Below are 21,450 nucleotides of genomic sequence, written 5' to 3'. Positions count from 1 at the left end.
CTAACCCTATGTGTACTTCACACATGAAAGTTGTTCTGTACTCGAAAGTAGCGATGTACAGCAAAGCAGCTGGCATTAAGTTTGGCTCCATATGTCTAACTAGTGGCCCGTGTCCCAGTTTTACCCGAGCATAAGGCTGCAGTTCTGCTGCAACAGTGTATCTGAGGATTGAGTCTTTGTGGAGATTTTATCCTGACGCTGACTGTAAACAGAGCAAATGAGTTTCACCACTTGCAGAAACGCACTCCGCCGATGAGACCGTCTGCTAAATGAAATGAGAATTGCAACATGTTTGCACTTTGGCACAACTGCTTTATCGAATTCTATAGATGGAATGAAACTCTCATATACACTCTTAGGAATAAAGGTTTTCTGGAGAACCACAGAATTGAAAAAAAACAAAGAAATAATGGAAATAGAAATTGTGTGGCATTTAGTTAATTCTTGCGTCCAAATTTTCACAACTCCCTGTGACACTAAATGCAAAATGAAGAATGTCATAGGTCAAAGAACGTATAGGTTCGAGGTCAATCACTCAGTATGCATGTCAATGCATTCATACAACACACCTGCATATCTACAGAAAATACTTCATGAATGGCAGAAGTAATGCAGTACATGATACTCTACCGTTTTTGGATCAGTAAGATTTTATTTTTAATAAAAAAAACTTTTATTCAGCAAGGATTCACTAAATTGATTAATTGTAACAGTATACACTTTACAAAAGATTTTTTTTAGGCAGCACAACTGTTTTCAACATTAATAATAATAACACAAAATGTTTCTTTAGCAGCAAAACGGCATTAGAATGATTTTGACGTCGGTGTATGAATGAGTGCATGAATGGGTGAATGTGAGGCAATATGTAAAGCGCTTTGGTGGCCATGGCTCTGTTAAAGCACTATATAAATGCAGTCCATTTACCATTTCTGAAGGATCATGACACAGAAGACTAGAGTAATGATACTGAAAATTCAGCTTTGTGATGATCAGGAATCATTTACATTTAAAAAAAACCTTTATATTAGATTATAATAATATTTCACATTATTACAGTTTACTTTAGATCAAATAATTGCAGCCTTAGTGAGCATAAGAAGATACTTAAAAAAACGTACCGACCCCAAACATGAACGGTTTGAAAGCATTCAGAAGACTGAAAGCATGCTAATTCAAATGCAGCCCAAATGTCTTGCCCACATAATATGTACACAATATGCATGATGGATATATAAATTGTTGTCCAAGCATCCTACTGTGACCTGCAAGGCTACAGGCCATGTAAAAAGGGGACAAAAACTGTCTGAAATGCTCATAAAGGCATTTCAAGGGGCTTCTAAAAAGGTTCAGGCAGTAAAACCCTTTTTAGTCTTTTTTTTGCAAGAGCGTGTCATTTATTTTCTCTCTTTCTCACCCTACTTTTTTTGCAGATTGAGAAACACAGACTTAATGCTTTCTACAGCGCTGCTAACAAAAGCTCAACACGTCTGCAGCTCTGTGGATGTTCCACAGCAGATCTGCCAGTCTTGAGGCGATGTGAGGATCCTCTAACGTACCTTATTAATTCTCTGTTCTTATCTCCTGAAGCTGGCTATCATTACAGCTCTATATATAGAGTCTCAGTGGTACTAAGGGAAGATGCACACACACATTAACATTAATGGCTCTGGGCTTTTCTCTGCTCAGGCGTAATGTACAAGTCGACAGCACAGAATGATACAGTAGCTACACACAGATAACACAAAAGGCACGATACACTCCTAACTGTTCTGGCAAAATCATCCTCAATTACTTTCAAATTAAATGTGCTAATTACGGGCAAGAACAAAATAAAAAGGTCACTTGTGTTTTCAAAATAGAACAACAACGTTGATATGTCAGCAAAATTTAGGAGGGGTTATTTTTTTCTCTCTCGTTCTTTCGTTTTATGTTCTAATATTTCATGAATATTAAATAGCCAGTTTTGCTATTCTCTGGTAAATGAATGGGCATCTACAGAGATTGTGAAGTGCTTTTTTGCGAATGTAGACTCCCACTGAGTTTGCTAATGAACAATCACCAGGGACTCCCTGATGGGTATTGTGTAGGAGCCACTGACAGTAATGTGAAAGCTGGATTACTTTTTGTTGGGCCCTTTGCAGCATTATTTCCTCTTGTCTCCTCGGTGGGCATCTTAACCCTCCATTACATTTTTAATATTTACTAATCATGTACCACTTTTCACTTTTATCATCCACGGTCCATCTAGAAGCATACTTTGGCTTTTGTTTGGCAGACGTCGGATAAGTACAAAGTGTTTTAATGAGCCGCTCAGAGAGGCTCTTTGCTCACTCAGCTATCTAATTGAAAACTCCCCTCTTGTCACTGGCCCTCCCTCTGGGTGACTCCGTAAAGGGGCCGGCATACGGAGCCCGAGGGCTAGGAAAGCCGGGGGTCATTTCAGTGCAGAGCAGACTAGTGTCAGAATGTGACCTCTCTGGCTGCCCCTGGGGCTGGACATGCTCGTCCATGTGGAAAGCAAAGACAAGTCCAATGCCATTTCTCCAGCCTTCATTTCTCCAGGCTGCTGGACAGAGTGGTCGATTGAGGGCAATTTAGCACATGCAACTTCACTGCAGCTCTGATCGATTGAGTATGTACGCGTGCATTAAGGTTCAGTCATTACATGTGCACGCGAAGGATGGGGTGCCTGTGGCGGATCAGCTCAGGTGATGTGCAATAAATCTCAGGTGATTTTTAACTCTGAAAATCTCATATCATCTCACTTTACATTGAGACGGTGTTGCAAAGATTTGGAAAGATATAGAACGAGAGACTAAGGGACATTTATCCAGCATCTTTTGTCATCCATCTCCTGTATAATGTTTTTTAATCATTAATAATAATACAAATTTATAAATGCATAAATATGCACTATAGTTCAAAAGGGTCAGTAATATTTAATTAATACTTTTATTCAGCAAATGTGCATTCAATTGAATTAAAACGAGATTAAAGACTTTTACATTGTTGCACAAGATTTAGCTTAAAGGTTTAGATCTATTGATCAAAGAAAGGTAAAAAACAGCAAAGTTATTTTTTACTTGATAATGATAAGAAATCGGCATCATCACGTGACACTGGATTCTGGATCATGTGACACTGATTTCTGGATCATGTGACACTGATTGGAGTAATGATGCTGAAAATGCAGCTTTGCCACCAGGAATAAATTACATTTTAAAATATATTCAAATAGAAAACAGTTACTTGAAATTATAATAATATTTCACAATATTACTGTTTTTACTATTACTATAATATTAATATTATAGTATTTTTATCAAATAAATGCAGCCTTGGTAAGCATAAGAAACTTTTGAACCATAGTGTAAAAATAATATAATAAAATAAATAAAAATACATAAAAAAAGTAAATAATTTTACAATAATTGTCTATAATTTTAAAAATGTAAGTAAACTTTTCATTGGTTGATTCCCTAAAAAAAACATTTGGCTCTCTCAACGTAGCACCACCGTAGTAAGTAAATATCCCACCAAAACAGCTTCTTTATACAAACAGAAATGATCTGAGCTCATAAACAACACAGTTGTGCAATTGTCTATGATGTAAACATCTGAAATCGTTGCATGCGGAATTGCTGCATTTTCACCAACACAAATGTTGAGCATTTCCAAACCCTCAAAATGAAATTCTAAGGCACTGCCTGAGCCCTGAGGCTATTGGGAAACTAGAAAATGCCTGCTTTCCTGCAATTACTGGTGTAATAATCTCAGAGGACCAAAGCTATATTAGCATTGTGACAAACATGATCATTTAAGCTATTTGCATGTAGGGATAATTAGAAAATATGCAGTGATTAGCTTCAAATAGCCACGTCTCATGTACAGCCCCACAATAAGGAAGACTCATTAGGTGACATGACTAATTGGCATTAAAATGATTTAGACATGTAGCAGCACAAGGTTGCACCATGGCGCTGTGTATTAATAGTTAGCGCTAAACCTAAAACACTGGCAGCAGAAACTGGAGAGGAGAGAACAGCCGACCTGGAGGCGTGCTGGATGTGGCCATGTCAGCTGAGCTCTGCGTCTGCGATCACCAAATCTGCAATGACAGACAAGTAGGTAACAAAGCACAACACAAAGCAAACACATCTCCCTAGAATATCATCACGCATTAGCCAAAATAGCTATGCTAGGAGGGTAACATGGAAAAACTCTCAGAGGCCGTATCAGTTCTGCTCTCATTCAGATAAAACTAAAAAGGCGTTTTTGAAATTGAAGTCGACCGATCAAGGCGTTTTTTTGAGGCAATTCCTTAAACGAGAAGTAGATTAGAGACCGCATGGAGATTAAGCTCATTGGAACTATAGAAGAACCATCTGGGCATTCATAGGACCCTGGGTTTAATTAATCTCGTTGTGGGGGGAGGGTAATAAGCACTCTTACCCAAATCAGCATTTTAGCACGAGAGAAAGTGAGAGAGATAGGAGGGAAGAAGAAACCAGCGGTGGCTGTTGTGAAGACAGCAGCAAGGTTGAAATGGAGCATATTGCCTACAGGGAAATTAGCACTGTGTGCGCCATGATGAATGCCCCATCGTATCTTCTGAGTGCATGGGGGGGGGGGGGGGAAGAAAGAAAAATGTCTGGCTGAAATTATGAAGTGCTCCCCTTTTTATCATCCTCGTGCCCTTGTCCAGGAGTTTTCCCTGGAAACAGGGAGCAGGGGAATGTTTTAATGAATGTTGTTGAGCTGGTCATTATCAGTACACTGTGTGTGTGTGTGTGTGTGTGTGTGTGTGTGTATTGAACTAGAATCAGGAACCACAAGTTCCTATTGCTCATCATTATAAATTAATGAGCAAAGCTTCTTCTGGTGCTATGTGTAAAATTGCATTGAACCAGCGCTGCCTGTGGTCTATTTACAGGTCCAATTTCTTTGACTTAAGATTTCTTTGATTAAAAAAATTCTAAATAAATTGTGCAACATCGCAAACGTATGCATTACAAATATAGCATACTTCTGCCTTCTAAAATAAGGTTGGTCATGAGGAACTGTGCAGTTTTCTGGCTACAGACAGCTTTCATTTAGTCATAAGTTATGTGTCATCAGATTGAAGAGTCACATTTTTGGTGATACATTTTCCCAGTGCTTTAGCACATGTGATTGTAATCAGTCACTGTATATTATGTTTTACATAGAGACATTTTGAGTATGTTTATGTGTGCTTGTGTGTTACAATAAATATGTTTGAAATTTAACATTTTGGTAAAACTTTATTTTGATGGTTTGAACATTCTGTTGACTATAAGCAACTTTGCAACTACATGTCAACTAATATCTGTCTGCTTAATATCTGTTCTAAATTGTGATGATCCTTCGACAGACATTATACTGACTATAAGTAACTTTGCAACTACATGTCAACTTATTCTAACCATAACCCACCAGTTTGCTAATACTCTACTAACACTCTAATGAGAGATAGTAGACATGTAGGTGCAACATTACTTATAGTCAACTAAATGTGTTAAAGGGACCATCAAAACAAAGTAAAATAACAAAATTTTAGTTATTAAAATACTGCTCTGACAGTTTTTGTAGGATGATTGTACTGAAAAGTGAATATAAATGTAACTCTTTTGTTTGTTTGACGATCACAATCCGCCTGACATCAGCAACTTTGGCTCAACCAATGGCGTGAGTTTGGGGCGTGATTATCTGTTTGTACAGCCAATAGAAGACAAAGAAAGTGTTCAGGAAACCTGTTTGAAAAGTGTAATTTCTACATTTATTAAATTGGTGATAAATGCTTTTGCCAGGGCTTTATATTCAAACACTATACATTATGCATGACAGAGAGAAATGTTCAGTATGTTGTGTGCTTGTGTGTAAATATTACAAGTCAATATGTTTAATTAAAAGTAATTTTTAAATGTTAAAATACTGCAGTAAAAATGCCATTTTTTAGTATGATTCCCCTGAAAAGTGTAAACAATGTGATGTCATTTGTTTGTTTGACCATCACAATCTGTCTGACAATAACTTTGGCTCAACCAATGGCGTGAGTTTGGGGCGCGACTATCTGTCTATTCTACCAATAGAAGACAAAGTGTTTAGGAAACCTGTGTCAAAAACAAAAAGTGTCACTGTTTTTGCAACTCCCTTTCAAGATGTATAAAATGTAACTGTGATTAAATTGTAAATATCTTAACGTTGTGAGCATTTTTGTTTAATTAAATGACATAGGGCTATTTCCCAATGTTAGTCATTTTCTGACAATATGGCTGATTGATTTAGCTAGAAATGGTTTAATATAGTGTACAATATTGCGTTTGTGTGTTTGTACATGTCCAGATAATTCCCACAGTGCTTCCCAAAGCAAGCCAGGACTTGTTAAATAATTGAACCCCCAGAGTCAGGCATTGGAACAGCTTGAGTGAGTTTTGGAGGGAACTGTGCAAAAGCCTGCATGGTGGTCCCCATCTGTGGCTGTGGAGGGTCCCCAGACGACCTGTCGCTTTAGAGTGTCCAGAAACAGACTCTCTTCAGATAATTGGGCTTATGCTGCTTCAACATTTAATTACAACCACAAGGATCTAATAATGAATACACCTAATCCAATGCAAAATGGTGGGATTTGACAAAGATTAAGAAGATTATTCAACAAAAGACCTGTTCCTTCAACAACGTAACTGTATCTTAAAAAAAATCTGGATTATTATCAAATGAGCAGCGTGTTGTTTAAAACTATAGTGCACAGGAAGGGAAGTAGTACATGGAAGTGTCAAATTAATCCTGTCATCCCTTGACAACACTTATAAGTGTCTTTAAAAGGTCACCTGCGTATCAGAATGATCTTTGAAGGATCGTGTGACACTGAAGACTGGAGTAATAGCTGATGAAAATTCAGCTTTGAATCACATAAATTATATTAAAACAGAAAACCATTATTTGACATTGTAATAATATTTTTACTATATTACTGCCTTTTCTGTATTTTTGATCAAATAAATGCAAGCTTGATGAGCATAAGAGACTTCTTTCAAAAACATAAACAAAAAAATAGTAATGTTTCCAAACGGTACTGTATTTCACTCACAGCAGCTGTAGCTACTGAAATTATGACTTTTATGCATGTATGCATTTATATTATATATGTAGTTAAAGTCATATAATTTTAGTAGCTACAGCTGTTTAGAACTGCCAATATCAGAAAATGAATCTCTCCTTTGTTCATTTTAATTGTTCGAGCAGTTCACTCACACAAGCAACCAAATCATTTGGTGAAACTGTAAGATACTTTAGATCGTAAAGAACAAAAAAAAAAAGTAACACATTACAAAATATGATATTAGTAGTTAAAAAGCCTTGCTTGACCAAACTGATTTAAATGCTCCTGATGTCGTATGACGTCTCAACTCAAAAATATGAACTTCCTGAGAGGACTTTTATTATATTATGTATTACCTAAAATGTATTACCTAAAATGTAGCAATTATGTAACTACTTATTCTAAATATATTTAGAAAAAATCTGAATTACGTTAAATTTAGCAAGCTAATGAAATTACTTATTAAATAGCTATATTTAGAAAAAAATTTGAATTACTTTAAATGTAGCAAGCTAATGTAACTAGCTACTTACTCTAAAGGATAGTGCAGCTTTTTTGAGTAGCTTGTCCAACACTGAATATTTGTTATCAGTGGCTAAAACAATGTAGCAGTTCTACTTGCAAAGTCTATAAATCTCACAGTGAGCCAAATAAGGAAGAGGTCAAGACAGAGCACCGCTAACCGCTTCTTCAGACAGTAGGAATGTCCAGGTCTCTTTCTTTCAAGACTTCCTTCTTTGCACAAAAATGTGGAGCAAATTCCTTCCTGGTGTTCCAGTGAAGCTAATCTGCCCTCCGAAGGAGACAGCAGTCTGCCGCAGCTGTTTACACAAACATTTGAAACCCATCACAGGGACACGTGTAGGGAGTGAAAACAGAGTCTTGCTACACAACATTTATATACAGTAAGGGACTTGCTGTAAGAGTTAATGTGGGATGTGAGAAATCACCCTATGCATTATGAGCCATCAGCGCTCATTTTCCTCCATTGACCGTCACGCACTGGTCGTGGGCTTCACTCCCTCCCACCTTGATGGCAAAAACAGATAATGCTTGGGTACTTTTTCTGCAGACCATAAGAAATGATGTCTTGTCTTCTTAAGGAAGTGAGTGTTTGCATCACAAAATGAGCCATTCCCTATTAATAAAAGGATGTTTAAAGACATGATTTTTAAAGACTAAGACATGAAGTTCCAGGTGTTTCTTCACAGAAAAGTTTATGTCCCTGGTGTTTTGAATCGAAAAAATATTAATTTTATTGTTATATGAAGGTCACATTAAAACGGTTTAGATTTTTTTCATAATTTTTGCTTCTTTTGAATAGTATTTTATCTAGTTTTACCCTTGTCCTAGACATTCAATCTGAACTATAATCGGAAAAAAAACAAAAACATTTAGATAATTACTGTGTAAAAATAAAAATGGTATTACATTTGAATGTTCTCTGAACATTCTGAAACGAGTAGTAACATTTAACATTTAACATTCAACTAAAAGTTTCAGGTAAAAACACTCCATGAATTATTTATAAATAACATTTTGTGCTAACTTTTTAAGAATATTTTTAAAGACTAGTTAATTGAACATTGTTAATGTTACTAGAAGAATGTTTGTTCATAACTTTGAGAGAACCATGCCAGAACGTTAAAGTTCTGAGAGCGTTTCATGTTAGATGGGACACTGTCAAGCACACTTACTACAGTAGCATGCTTAAGATGAGTAATTATAATAGAATATTTATACAGAATATAATTTATAATATAATTATATACAATTATAATAGTACAGAAAATGTGCAAATACCTTTGTTTGGTTTAGTTGTTATCGGTTCTTGTCTTTGGTTATAGTGTGTATGCATTGTTACTCTCCTACGATTCTCCTGAGTAGTGATGAGTGTTGGAAAGCCACAATACAGATTGTGACAATTATTTCAATGTATTTATTATAATGTAACTTTTTTATCATTAAAAACATTATTATAATATATTTAATTGTGTCAGACATTTTCCACAACCACAATTTCTATCACAGATTACAGGTAAAAACATTTTAATGCATTTCCACATTGCTCGCGGACAAATGAAATGAACTAGTGAGAGTGTGAAAGAAGAGCTTTAGAAGTCCACAGGGTTAAAACTGCCCAAAGTTGAAGAAACACCTTCCACTGACTATGTTACACCATTCCCTGATATATGAGGGTGCATTTTCAATCCCAATAACGCTAAGACAATAAAGCACACTAATATTGCGGACTCATAGTGAAGAGTGGCTTGTTCTTATAGGCAGACAAGGTCAATGTAGAGCCTGACCTCTGCTAAGTCAATCAAACGGCTCTACGGCTGACAGATGAATGGATTAGCACAGCTGACCCGCTACGGCAGCAAACAGCCCCATCCTCCTCAGAGCGTATATCTGTAACCTCCCGTACGACACTGAACAGATGAGTCTGATTACTTATACGGACCTGAGAACAGAAACTCAATTGAGCCTTTTTATATGAAGAGAGAACGGAAACATTTACCTTTTTACGATAACATGGTATATTAAGGTAAATAAATGTGATTCTGGTCAAAAACAGAGTCAGATTTTCATGAATAAATAATCAGTCCTCAAACACAACTACAATACATTTTTAAATCTGCCACCCGTAGGCTTTAAGAGATCATGAATTTATTATTAGACAAGATAAAGGGGTGCCAAGAACTGTTTAAATCTGTGTCTAAACAATCAACGGATTACAGTTTCCTTTATTTACAGCTGCATTACAAGTGCACAGATGGGACGAGTCCCAGCAGAGCGTTACCTGGGTACCTGACGTCCATATTTCTCATGATCAAGCCTCTCTTATGGTTTAAGACCAGCTATTTTTGACATCTCGCTATTCTTAGCGCTGCAGTCTCTTCCTGTCCTGCTGTTCAAATGGCGTTTAATAATTTAGCGAAACGAGAACTGCTGTTTATCAGTTGACCACAGGGCCTACTGTAAGTGCACTACAAAACACTGCAGAGAACGCGAGCTGGAGGTGAAGAGACCTGTATAACGGCACACTTCCTGTCTATCTGACCTCGATGACAGCATCTTTGATGTGTGAAATAGACACAGTCAAGCACTATGGAAATAGCCTATTGCGGAAGCCCAGCTGAGTACACCCACACAGCCCATCTGTAGTGGAGGTGATACACAGCACTGAGCTTCCTCAATAACATTTACGCGCACACACACACGCCCACACACACAGTTAAGCAAGTATGTATCCATCCATATATAGCATTCAAAAGTTTGAGGTCAGGACGATTTTTTTATTATTAATAAAATTAACAGTTTTACTCCGCAAGGATGCATTACTGTGCATTACTGTATTGATAATTTTTAATGCTACAATAAAATCTATTTGAAATAAATACTTTTCTTTAAAACGTCCTATTCATCCATGAATCCTGATATTAAGAAACATGTATCGCTGTTGACAGCAGTAAATCAGCATATTAGAAGATATCTGAAGGATCATGTGACACTGAAGACTGGAGTAATGATGCTGGAAATTCAGCTGTCTTCACAGGAATAATGACATTTTAAAATAATGAAATATAAAAAAAGAATTAATAATATTGAACGGTATGTATGCTCATCTACAACCAAAAGCTTCTCTTTTTTAAGTAATACAAGGCCATCTTAGTTTATTAAGAACATCAACTCACTATGATGCATATTATATTATTTTGCATATATAGACAGTATATTTATATGTACAGATCAACTTTAGCAACCATTGCCGTCTGCCATTTTCCCAAATATGTTTTTTTTCTCTTTACTAATATTTGGGGAATCTTTAAATGCAAGCTTTCTAATTCTAAGAAGAATCTTTAAATGTGTTTCAAATGAAATTTCACGAAATTATCCAAAATATTTTGAAATGTTGCTGATGGGTCACTTATAATAGGATAATTTTTTTTTGTTTTTTTCATTGTTAAATAAATGTTGTGATTTTCTTCCCTCTGTTGAACACAAAAGAATAAAAGATATTTTGAAGAATGTTAGTACCGGTAACTAAACAGTTTTTGGTCCCCATTGACTTCCATAATATGAAAATAATACTATGGAATTCAATGATGCCCCACAAAAGTTTGGTTACCGACATTCTTCAAAATATCTTCTTTTGTGTTCAACAGAGAGAGAGAAAATTCATACAGGTTTGGAACAACATGAGGGTGAGTAAATTATGACATAATTTTCAATTTGTGGTGAACAATCACTTAAACTTAATTTCACTGTAGTGTTGATAGTAACTAAAGAGCTATGGGAATTACTCTATCACTTGCATTCAGATGAGTCTTTTTCTGTAGAGCTGCTTATAGCTGAATTGAACTGGTTTCATAATTGATACGCTTTGCATCATTGACACAGTTAGAACTGAATTGAGCTGTATAATGACACTAATATCTTCTGTAGAGCTGCTTTAAAGCTGAAGTTGAATTTGCTTCATAATTGATGAATTTCACAACATTAACAGTTATTTTCCTGTTAATTTATGTAAAGATTATTTGAATTAATCTGCATTGTATGATGTGTTATATAAATAAATGTAACTTGAATTTTCCCACCGTTTTAACTAATACATAGCAGATAATATTTTGCAGTGTCACATTTCATTATAGCCATATACTGTAATGTTGGTTTAAATTTTGGGTTTGTCCATATTTTAACCAAAGGTGGGTTGAAACAACCCAGGATTTTTAGTGTATTTTTGTGCAAACCGTGATAAAAAAAAAAAAAAAAAAAAATCAGGATTCTATAATGAATAGAAAGTTCAAAAGACCAGCATTTATTTGAAATATAAATATTTTGTTTTTACATTATAAATTTAAACATAATAAATGTCTTGCTTCAGTTTTGATACATTTGAATGCATACTGAATGAAAGTATCAATGACCCAAATCATGCTGATAAATATATGCTCGAGTCACTAAAATAATAATAAATATGATGAAAGTACTACTGACCGTAGCCTATATCAACAACAGCAAATAAATAATCTGTTTTGGTGAATGTTGTACAGTAGCATAACTTGAAGACCTATTGTATGGCTCCGGATGATGTGAAATTTACTCCAAATGTGTTTTTAAAAGAAAAAGAGGACTCTCTGGATTTTACTCTGTGTTTACTTCACTCGCTGTCTGAAGAATAAGAAGCTCACATCACTCAGTTTTTACTCCGTTAACTAGCTATGTGTCACTAGAACATGAAAGGGCCACAGGCTCTCCATCACAAGCCCCATAATGCGTTTTCTTTGTGTGTACATATGTATGTGCGTGCATGTGTGCCAAACGAGCATTCCAGAGACTTGATGTGACAATGTGTCTTGATGTGTAAATTACCACCACTTGTGTGAGAACCCAATCTCTGATCACTTCCTTTACATACTAAATGTGTTCCTATAGCGACCGGATGACTGGCACAATGAGCCCAGTGGGTGGACTGCTACAATAGGCCCTCTGTTTTTCATGAGAGAGCGCGCAAGTATGAAGTCATAAACCGGTAAAGAAAAACTAAAACATCAGATTACTCAATATTCACTTTGTAAACTCATAGTCAGGTAAAAATGTAAAATTTTCCTAAACACCTTTGTCTTGCCTTTTAAGTCACATAACAAACTTTGACCCGATTTCTTTCCTGGTCTTAATTTAACAATTCATCTGTTTTTGTCTATTTAATATATCAATGAAATGCAATATATTTGCTGATGTCGCCAAGCTCTCTCCTTTTTCAACTACTTCTCTCCAACTTCACATAATCCAATCAATTCCTAGTGAATAATACAAAAAAAAAGTTTGAAAAAGTTGTCAGGTGGTTGGAGGGAAACCGATAAGCCAATAATTATTTTTATGTTATGGCCAATAACCTACAAATACATAAAAATAAAAATAAAGTAAATCCATCAATTTAATTGCTATAAGTGAATTTAAAAATCTCAACATTGTAATGTACAGTATAAAAATTGACATTAATTTTTAGATTTGCTGAAGATTATATTTAACAGTGTTATGTATTTTAAGACAGGTTCAAGCCAATTAAGTGATTGGTCCTGTACAAATGTCACCGACAGAAGTCCGTCGTTTTCACCAAAAGAACCAATAATGACGTACGTACACTGTAAAAAAAAAAAGTTGGTTTAACTTAAAAAAGCAAGTTACCTTGTTGCCTTAAAATTTTGAGTTTGTTGTAATTAAAAATTTGAGTTAATACAATGAAGAAAAATGGTTTAATAAACAGAAACTCAAAATAGTATGTTATCTTCACACATTAGTTATCGAAGTTGATTTGACAAAAGATAAAAAGTTGTGATAACAAATCATGAAAATATTTTTTTACAGTGTATGGACGGATGTATGAACGGATGGATGGATGGATTCCACCTGTTTCCCAGGCCACATCACAGCTCTACAGTCCTGTGGAGATGTCTGGTGTCTCTCCTATATAAGAGCGACCTCTTGACCTAGCCACGGTGTTTAATGGGTGGTAAAGAACAGTGGTGAGGGGTGGGGGAAGTGTGTAGCGCCATTGTGTCAACCGGCAATCAGCTCTCTGCAGGCCTTTCACAGTCTGTGTGACACACACCAGCTCCGGCATTTACCCCACTTAAGACTCATCATTAAACCGTCAGTACCGACAACACTAACAACACATTTACACAGGTGTCAGCCAATCTACAAAACCTACAGTGGCTGCTTTTACTGCACAGAAACATATCTTGAGATCTAGCGCTAGCCGCTGATTAACGCATTATACAGTGTGATATGCTAATAACGCCATTCTTCATTAGGACCAGAGTATTTTGTTTATGTTATGATTGTGCTAATTAATGGTGTTTTGACTGACAGCTGATGCCAATTACAGTGCCTGCACTTCTATGAGTTGTTGCAGGCCATATAATGAAATATTCATGCAGCATCGACACGCGCCAAGAGCAGCACATGGAGCCGTCCACGTTTTATGCACCGCGACCATATTTTCCATAAATGCAAATGGTCTGTAATTGTTTTCATGAGAAAGGAGATACTATGATCTACAGATGGGGGCATTCATGCAGTACTGTCTCAATGGCAACATTTGGTTAATGGTGCACAAATATCATCCTCGCAAAAGGGAAAGAGAGAAAGAGGCTGATTTCAGACTGTAATAAATGCTTGAGTATCTGCTGCAATTAACAACTGTTTTACACAGCAAGGGTTTTTTTTGTTGAGAATTGCTTCTCAGCATAGGGAGATATAATAAACTGTGATGAGCCCCCAGGGCATTTTCCTGGGCTGTCGCCATGTGATCTGAACTGACTCGGAGTCGGGTTACCTCACATTAACGGCTGACTCCAAACCAGTGCAGAAAGCACACATGCAGCAAAATGAGCATGTAGCCCTGATCTTGTAAGACAAAGACATTAAATGTGGTTACTGTGCCTGTAATAATTATATAATGTGCACTACGGTTCAAAAGTTTAGGGCAGAATTATTTTTTATATTAAATAAATTAATACTTTTATTCAGCAATGATGCATTAAATTAATACTATTTCACAAAACCCTCATAAACCATTATAATTGACACCCTCACTCTAAAAAATGCTGGGTTGTTTCAACCGATGTTTGGGTCAAATATGGACAAACCCAACCGTTAGTTTAAATTTTTACATTGTAATTGGACAGTATACAAATTTAATGATTTATAAATTAGCCATTGAGAAAATCCACATTGGTCAATTGCAAATCTGAATACTGAATATGCCAAACATGTCAAATATGCACCCTCAAAGTCTATGGTGGTACTTTCAAAGTAAAATATAAATAAAAAGCAGCAGCACAGGGCACTTATTCAATTTCAACTGCTACTGAAAAAATTACATTGCAATATAATTAAATGTTTAAAAGTATTTTGTAAGTACTGTAGGGAGTTAAAGCCTTAATTTGTCTCTTAATTGGAGCAATTTATTGGCCTTTCCTTAATTGAAAGTGACAAAATTGGATGATTTAAGAATCATCCATTGGAAAAACATAAATTGGTCAACGTTGTAGATTTTGAATCATCAGCATTCGTACTGTGAAAAGATCACTTGCGAGAAATATGCTAGAAAGAAGTGAATGCAAGCGGGTAGGTGGTCTCATTCCTTTTATGACCTCATAGGTCAGTGTCCATTTGCTTGAGATTCATCTGTTTGACCTACGAGGAGTGACACTTTTTGAGACATGGTACATTTTGAAAAGTGCACTTATTCAGTTATGGTTATGAACAGTATGACAAATGATCACTAGGCAATCATAAAACCAATTAAATGTACAGCGACAAGAACATCGTGTCACAAAGGCTATGTTGGGAAGCAGAGTGAACGCACACATAAGGACAAAAACACATGATTGCTCACACATACACACCCTAGTTGTACCTGTACGGATTAAGTGGACACGTGGGAGAGTTCAGACAGCACCTGTTCAACTCCTCAAATCATAGCCGTGCTCTCTTCATACCCAGGTGGCCACAAAGAGACACAGACATCCATGTGGGGAGTGTCCTAAAAATAACAGCATGTCCCTCTCACTAGTTATTCAAGTCGGATTTCAAAGGCATAGAGAGCACGATACTGGGTGTTAACTACAGTATTTGCTGTCAAAAATGCAATTAAGCTGAGAGGAGTGTGTATTTATGTGCATTTGTTCCATAGTAAATACCTCGCCTAACCAGTTACGTAATGAGAGCTGATGAGGCAAAGTTTGGAGTCAGCAAACACATTTGAAAAGGACCCTGGAACACATTAATCGTATGATTTTCAACTCAGAGGCCGTCCCTATCTCAATTAATCATAGGAATCACATTTTCAATAATAGTTATAATACATTTTTAGATTTTTTTTTGAAAAAGTTCATTAATTTGTAGGAACCATTTAACTGATACTGTTTATGTGATACAGAATTAATATATTAGAATATATGAAAGAAGAATATTGGTCGATTTCCTATATTTTCTTAGTGGACCACTTTAAGTTAATCTACAAGTATTCGAATAAAAGACGAAGATAAAAGTGAAGAGTTTAAGGATACAACAGCAAACTGAACTAGAGCATTAAGGTGAACTGACAAATGAGAACTAAAACACAGGCATATATTTATTAAGTGAAAACAAAGATGATTGGATTAATTGATGAGTAACCATAGAAATAAACTAGAGCAGTGAGTAACCTAGGAGACAAAAAAAGTGGCGGGAAACTTAGATCAAAGGAGACATGTGAGTGAAGGATACAAACTAAAAGTCCATGAGGGTGAAACTAAGAATAATCTAAAAAAATTAAATAACACGTTAAACATTTAAAAAAAGTATTATGCAATTATTTAAGAATTATTTGGTCATGTGAGGTGAAGTGATACTGGTAGGTCACATTATAATGACAACATGACGGATGTAGTACGTCCGGATTACATTCATATATAACATACTTTTTTTAATGGTCGCAAAGTGCGGTAAAATTAAAATGTAGTACCTATTCAGACTGCATTCAGACTTTTCCCTCTCATGCAGGACGCACACATGGACTTATATAATCATATATACACACTCTTCATTTGACCATGTCATTAACCGGAGCTGACAGCTGTGTGTACTCTGACTTGTGTGGCTCTCAGGGCAGAAAGATCTTTGACCTTAAACACACGTCACACTTTACGCCACTCTAATGCTCATATACACACAGGCACCCTGTATATGACCCCTGTATTACAACACTGTCATGCACTTAACCCACTGAACTGTTTTAAAGTACCAGAGAGAGTGACATGGCTTGATCTGGGCCCACACTTCAATCTATTCTTGGCTACACTAACATTTTTATAGTGTGTACTTTTTATAATCTAGTTTTTAAGCACAAGCTCCACCGCTCAAGAAAAATGTTGTGCTGATAACAAGGCTCAAATATATAGAGCTGTTGTGGAGAATTTATGAGGTCAGGTGTATATGTAACAAAATAAGTTGCAACTAATAATTTATTAGGTACAACCTTTTCAATGATAGCTATAATCATTTTAATATGAACTTTTTTTTAAACATGAATTTATTGCTGTCATTATTGAAAACTTAAAGCCTTATACATTATTTATGAACCATTACCTGATACTTTTAAGAATGATAAATTCATATAAAAGATTATGTGCTGATTTTGTTACTATGCTAATATCTTACTGGACAACTTTAAGCTTATCTACAAGTAATCTAATACATTTAAAAAAACAAAAAAATTAGGCTTTATTTTGCAATAATAACAAAATTACTGTACTTTGTCCATTCCTTGACTACTATAAATACATTTCTGCTCTATACTCTGTGTTGTAAACTAAAACTAAAAATACTGAAATAAAATAAAATAGGCTATAAATATTAGATGGAAAACAAACTAAATTGACATTTTAAATGTTGTTTTGGCAACAAACTGAAATAAGTATAAAAAAACTAAAACTGAAGAGTAAATGAATATTATTTAAAACAAAAACTAATAAAAATGATAAGCACATTCAATTACTAAAAATTAAACAAACTATAATAGTATATAAAACAACACTCAAATACAGTAGCCTATATAAACAATACTCACACTGTATAAATGAATATATTTGTATACAGCATAAAATCATATACTTTTTAAACTAACATTAATGTGCCAAACCCTGTTATTGCTCCAAAACAATCTCCTCACCATTAAACACACCGCCACCAAACAGCGCAGTTGCTATGACATCACCTTACACAATAGCAACACCATGATTCCAGTCCAATCTATAATGTGGAAAAAAATGAATGCTAAGCTCAGAATGACTCAGGATCTTACATGCCAACTTTTACAGAACTGATGGATAATTGATGACTAGCACAATTCACAGAGCCCCCTCTTATGACATCAGCGCAGGTGAATAAAGGGGGCGGAGTCTGCAGGCTGGGTGATCATGTAACAGCTGAGTCATTCTCCAGCAGCGCTGCGAGTGAACACCGCACACAATGCTGAGGTGGGTGTGCAGATGACTCACTCGGAGGAGACGAGTGACAGTTACTATAACTCCACCACTGAGTTACAGTAAAAAAACCGCTGAGTTCATACAGTATTAACCACAGATAAGTTATGAGAGAATAGAAAAGAAAGGCTGTAAAATGTTAAATCATAAAACAGAGGCATTGATGTTTTCCAGTAATACACAGCCTCTTAAATCATCGGGTCAGTGTGGTCTAATGAAGGGTAATAATCTTGTGAGAGTGGCTGCCCAGAGGCTGTAGATAAAACATCTCCGTATAGTGATTTCTCATCAGTCTGCTGTAAGACTAGGAGGAGTTTCAGGCATTTCAGTTCAGTACCGCCCATGTAGTTCTTTTATGTTTTTGCCGGATTACTGGAACTGGGTAAAATAGCCCACAGCGGAACAAAACAACAGCTTTACCTTAACTACATGAACTTTCAGAAGATGAATCACAGGCATGTGTGCCAAAACACACTTTGAGTGATTATTCCGCTGCTGTTTTGACACACGGTCAGGAGAGAGATGTGATGAAGTCATGCGTGTTTACGTAAAGTCACGTTAAACAGATCCAAACCTATTACACCACAGCCTTGTAGATCTTCAACTTAACCATACCAGAGTTTAATGGTGTCTGGCAGACAGCGGTTACATTTTTCCATTGTTTTTGTGTGATATAATAGGTTTATATGGTCAACTTGCCAATTAACAAGGTAGATTTCTAAATACTCAAAGGGATTGAAGACTAATGAGACCGTAAAAAATAATCAGGCTTTAAAGAAAACCTTGTGTTAGCACAGAGGATTGTCCATACTGAGACAAATGTTTGCATCATATTTAACCCTAAAGTCAAAATGACAATGATGGATATTTTTGTACCAGTGTGATATTTTGCAGAGTGACATTTTCATAACAATTAAAGGTACGTAATTTAACTTAATTTTGTTTTGCTCAAAATGAACCAAATTTTAATAATGAGTCAATGCATCATCTATTCTTCTTCCAAAATGTGTCATTGTATTCTCTATGGTAAGCCTATAATAAGTGTTTATAATTTGAAGCTCGCCCGTGCTTGTCTCATCATAATGCCTAAGTAGAGAAAAGCTGCTCCGACTTTGCCACGTGTATGTGGTGGAAGTGTCATTGGTTAGTTGTCACAACAAGCGAGAACCTCCAGGGAATCATCCGTTTTAAACAAACGCAGAACAGAGAAGAGTCTGCTGGCAAAAAGAGAATGCGACAGAGCTCGTAATAAAACAAGAATCAACATTGGCTTGGCTTTTCGGAGATAGCAAGCACTGAGAGATTTTGAAATGTTGTACAAGCGGCACGGAGATGCGTTTTTACTATTCAACAGGTGAGTAACATATTTTATTGAACAGATAAATTGTCATATGTAATTGTCTCCAACCAAGTTCATTGCAAAGCATTATCTATTGTGAAGGGTCATTTCATTATGGTTGTTTTAGCGCTGTTGGAATTTATTCACATAGTCTATTAATGGGTATAGCTAACGTCTTAAGCTTGAGATTCTGTCCATCTACACTGGTTATTTCTCTAAAGTCTAGTAGTGAATGTTTTATGAGCAGTAGGATAACTATATTCATCCACAGTCACGCAGAGCCAAAGCACATCCAAATGTTCTTCCGCAAAATGCATGCAGTTTTGTTTTTAACCGCTAGAGGGCCAATCGTGTACTTTAAATCTTTCCCCACCTCAGACGGAATTTTTCATCATTTATGATGATGCTTCCCCACCAATTTTCCGGCAATCCATGTTTTCACTGTCGTATGGTAGGGGGCGCTATTATGCATCTTCTGAAAGAGTACAGAATCTCTGTATCAAAACAGGCAAAAAAGAAGAAACGCAATAAAAAAAGCATTGCTTATGCACGTTTTAGTCTTTGACAAAAACAAGATTTTCTTGGATTTTTGTTCAAAATGTTGCTTTTTTATGAAACATACCCACATTCAAGTGTTGATAAAAATTATATTTTGTGTTTGACTGTTGCGCGTCTTTTGCAGCATCATGACACTGCGTTCTAGACCTTGCAAGGTTTTTTTGTTCTATATACTGGTGTACTTTATACCAACTGTGTTCTATATACCAACTACTGATCTACTGTATATAAATAAATAAAAAGGTGTGTCATAAAACTCTAGATGGCGCAGGCTAATAAGTCCCTAACTAAACCTGCTTGCAATCACGTCATTCTCTATAGGGCACAGCTGATTGGTTCCTGCTAAGTAGCCAATGAGCTCTCTGCTCAACCTTCAAATAGTTAGTCAGCATTTGCTGTAGCAGTGCAGTGCGCTTTCAGAAACCCTCCACCGTCCCCAGCTCCACCTGTATAGATCTGCAACAGGTAATTAATATATGCTGTATTGTACAGCAGCAGCATGTCTTATTTGCTCACAGCAGCGTGTTGTGTATGTACTGTATTGATAGTAGCAAGTCCCTTACTTATAACCAACAGAAGCAGCAGCAGAGGCGTAGCAGATCTATTCTGTCAAGACCAATTTTATCAACATTGCAATATCCATTAACATGCCAAGAACTCGTGCTGTCATAACAGAAATTCATATAATTTACATAGATCAGTGGTTTAACACAGTAATTTGGATTTTGCATAAATTACTAGGCAAATGTAACCATGTGTATTCTAAAGTATCTTATGATGTTTAAATACGTTAGAGTTTAAAAATATTTATTTTTTTCATTCAAATTAGATATTTTTTCATTCAAATTAGATTTTTGTACATTATGGTAACAATAATATAGTGGAAATGTGGTGTTAAAAATATATATATAAACAAATAAAACAAATCAGTCATGAAAATGTCAAATACAGACGCAGGGTTAATTTTCTTGACACAAAAAAGGTATTTTACAATTTTTGGGGGGGTGAAATACAACTTTGACATTGTCCTGAGATTCACTCAACATTCTGGTCTAAAAGACCGCACAAAGATATCATAATGAATCAATAGCAGCCACTGATTATGCCACTAGATATGTTTCTCTATATGTTGGGTCCTACTGGTGATAAAAGCATAAGCATGGCATATTCTGCATATCTTAAATTGAAGATCTACAAACATATCACTCAAACCGCACAGAGACATCATTTCATCAGCGCCCTTTGTTTCTTTCTGTATTCTCATTTCTGTTTAAACTGAGTCACGACTGAAATTCATCCCCTACTGTTCAAACCTCTCTAGATTTTCCCAGAATTAAATGGAAAATCTTATAAGCCGTGTGCCTTTTTTTCTCTCGGAGAGAAAAAGTATT

The 21,450-nt window shown here is 35.8% G+C and overlaps 1 protein-coding gene across 7 annotated transcripts in view; it reads right to left on the bottom strand.

Annotated features, from left to right (window-relative positions):
- LOC306992888 (uncharacterized protein) overlaps positions 1-21,450 on the bottom strand; it is a 97,341-nt gene that overhangs the window by 43,900 nt on the left and 31,991 nt on the right. For 6 of the 7 annotated variants that reach the window (XR_013796357.1, XR_013796358.1, XR_013796359.1 and 3 more), the window contains exon 4: positions 4,054-4,111. The exons of the other annotated variant lie outside the window; for it this stretch is intronic. Coding sequence is in view for 2 of the 6 variants with exons in the window: in XM_079602157.1 (XP_079458283.1) it covers positions 4,103-4,111 (9 nt within the window). In the remaining 4 variants the exon portion in view is untranslated. The remainder of the gene's footprint in view (positions 1-4,053; positions 4,112-21,450) is intronic. 7 annotated transcript variants of the gene reach the window in all.

The sequence above is a fragment of the Phoxinus phoxinus genome (assembly GCF_949152265.1).
Source record: "Phoxinus phoxinus genome assembly, chromosome: 24".
Lineage (NCBI taxonomy): Eukaryota > Metazoa > Chordata > Actinopteri > Cypriniformes > Leuciscidae > Phoxinus > Phoxinus phoxinus.
This window is presented reverse-complemented; position numbering and strand designations above follow the sequence as displayed.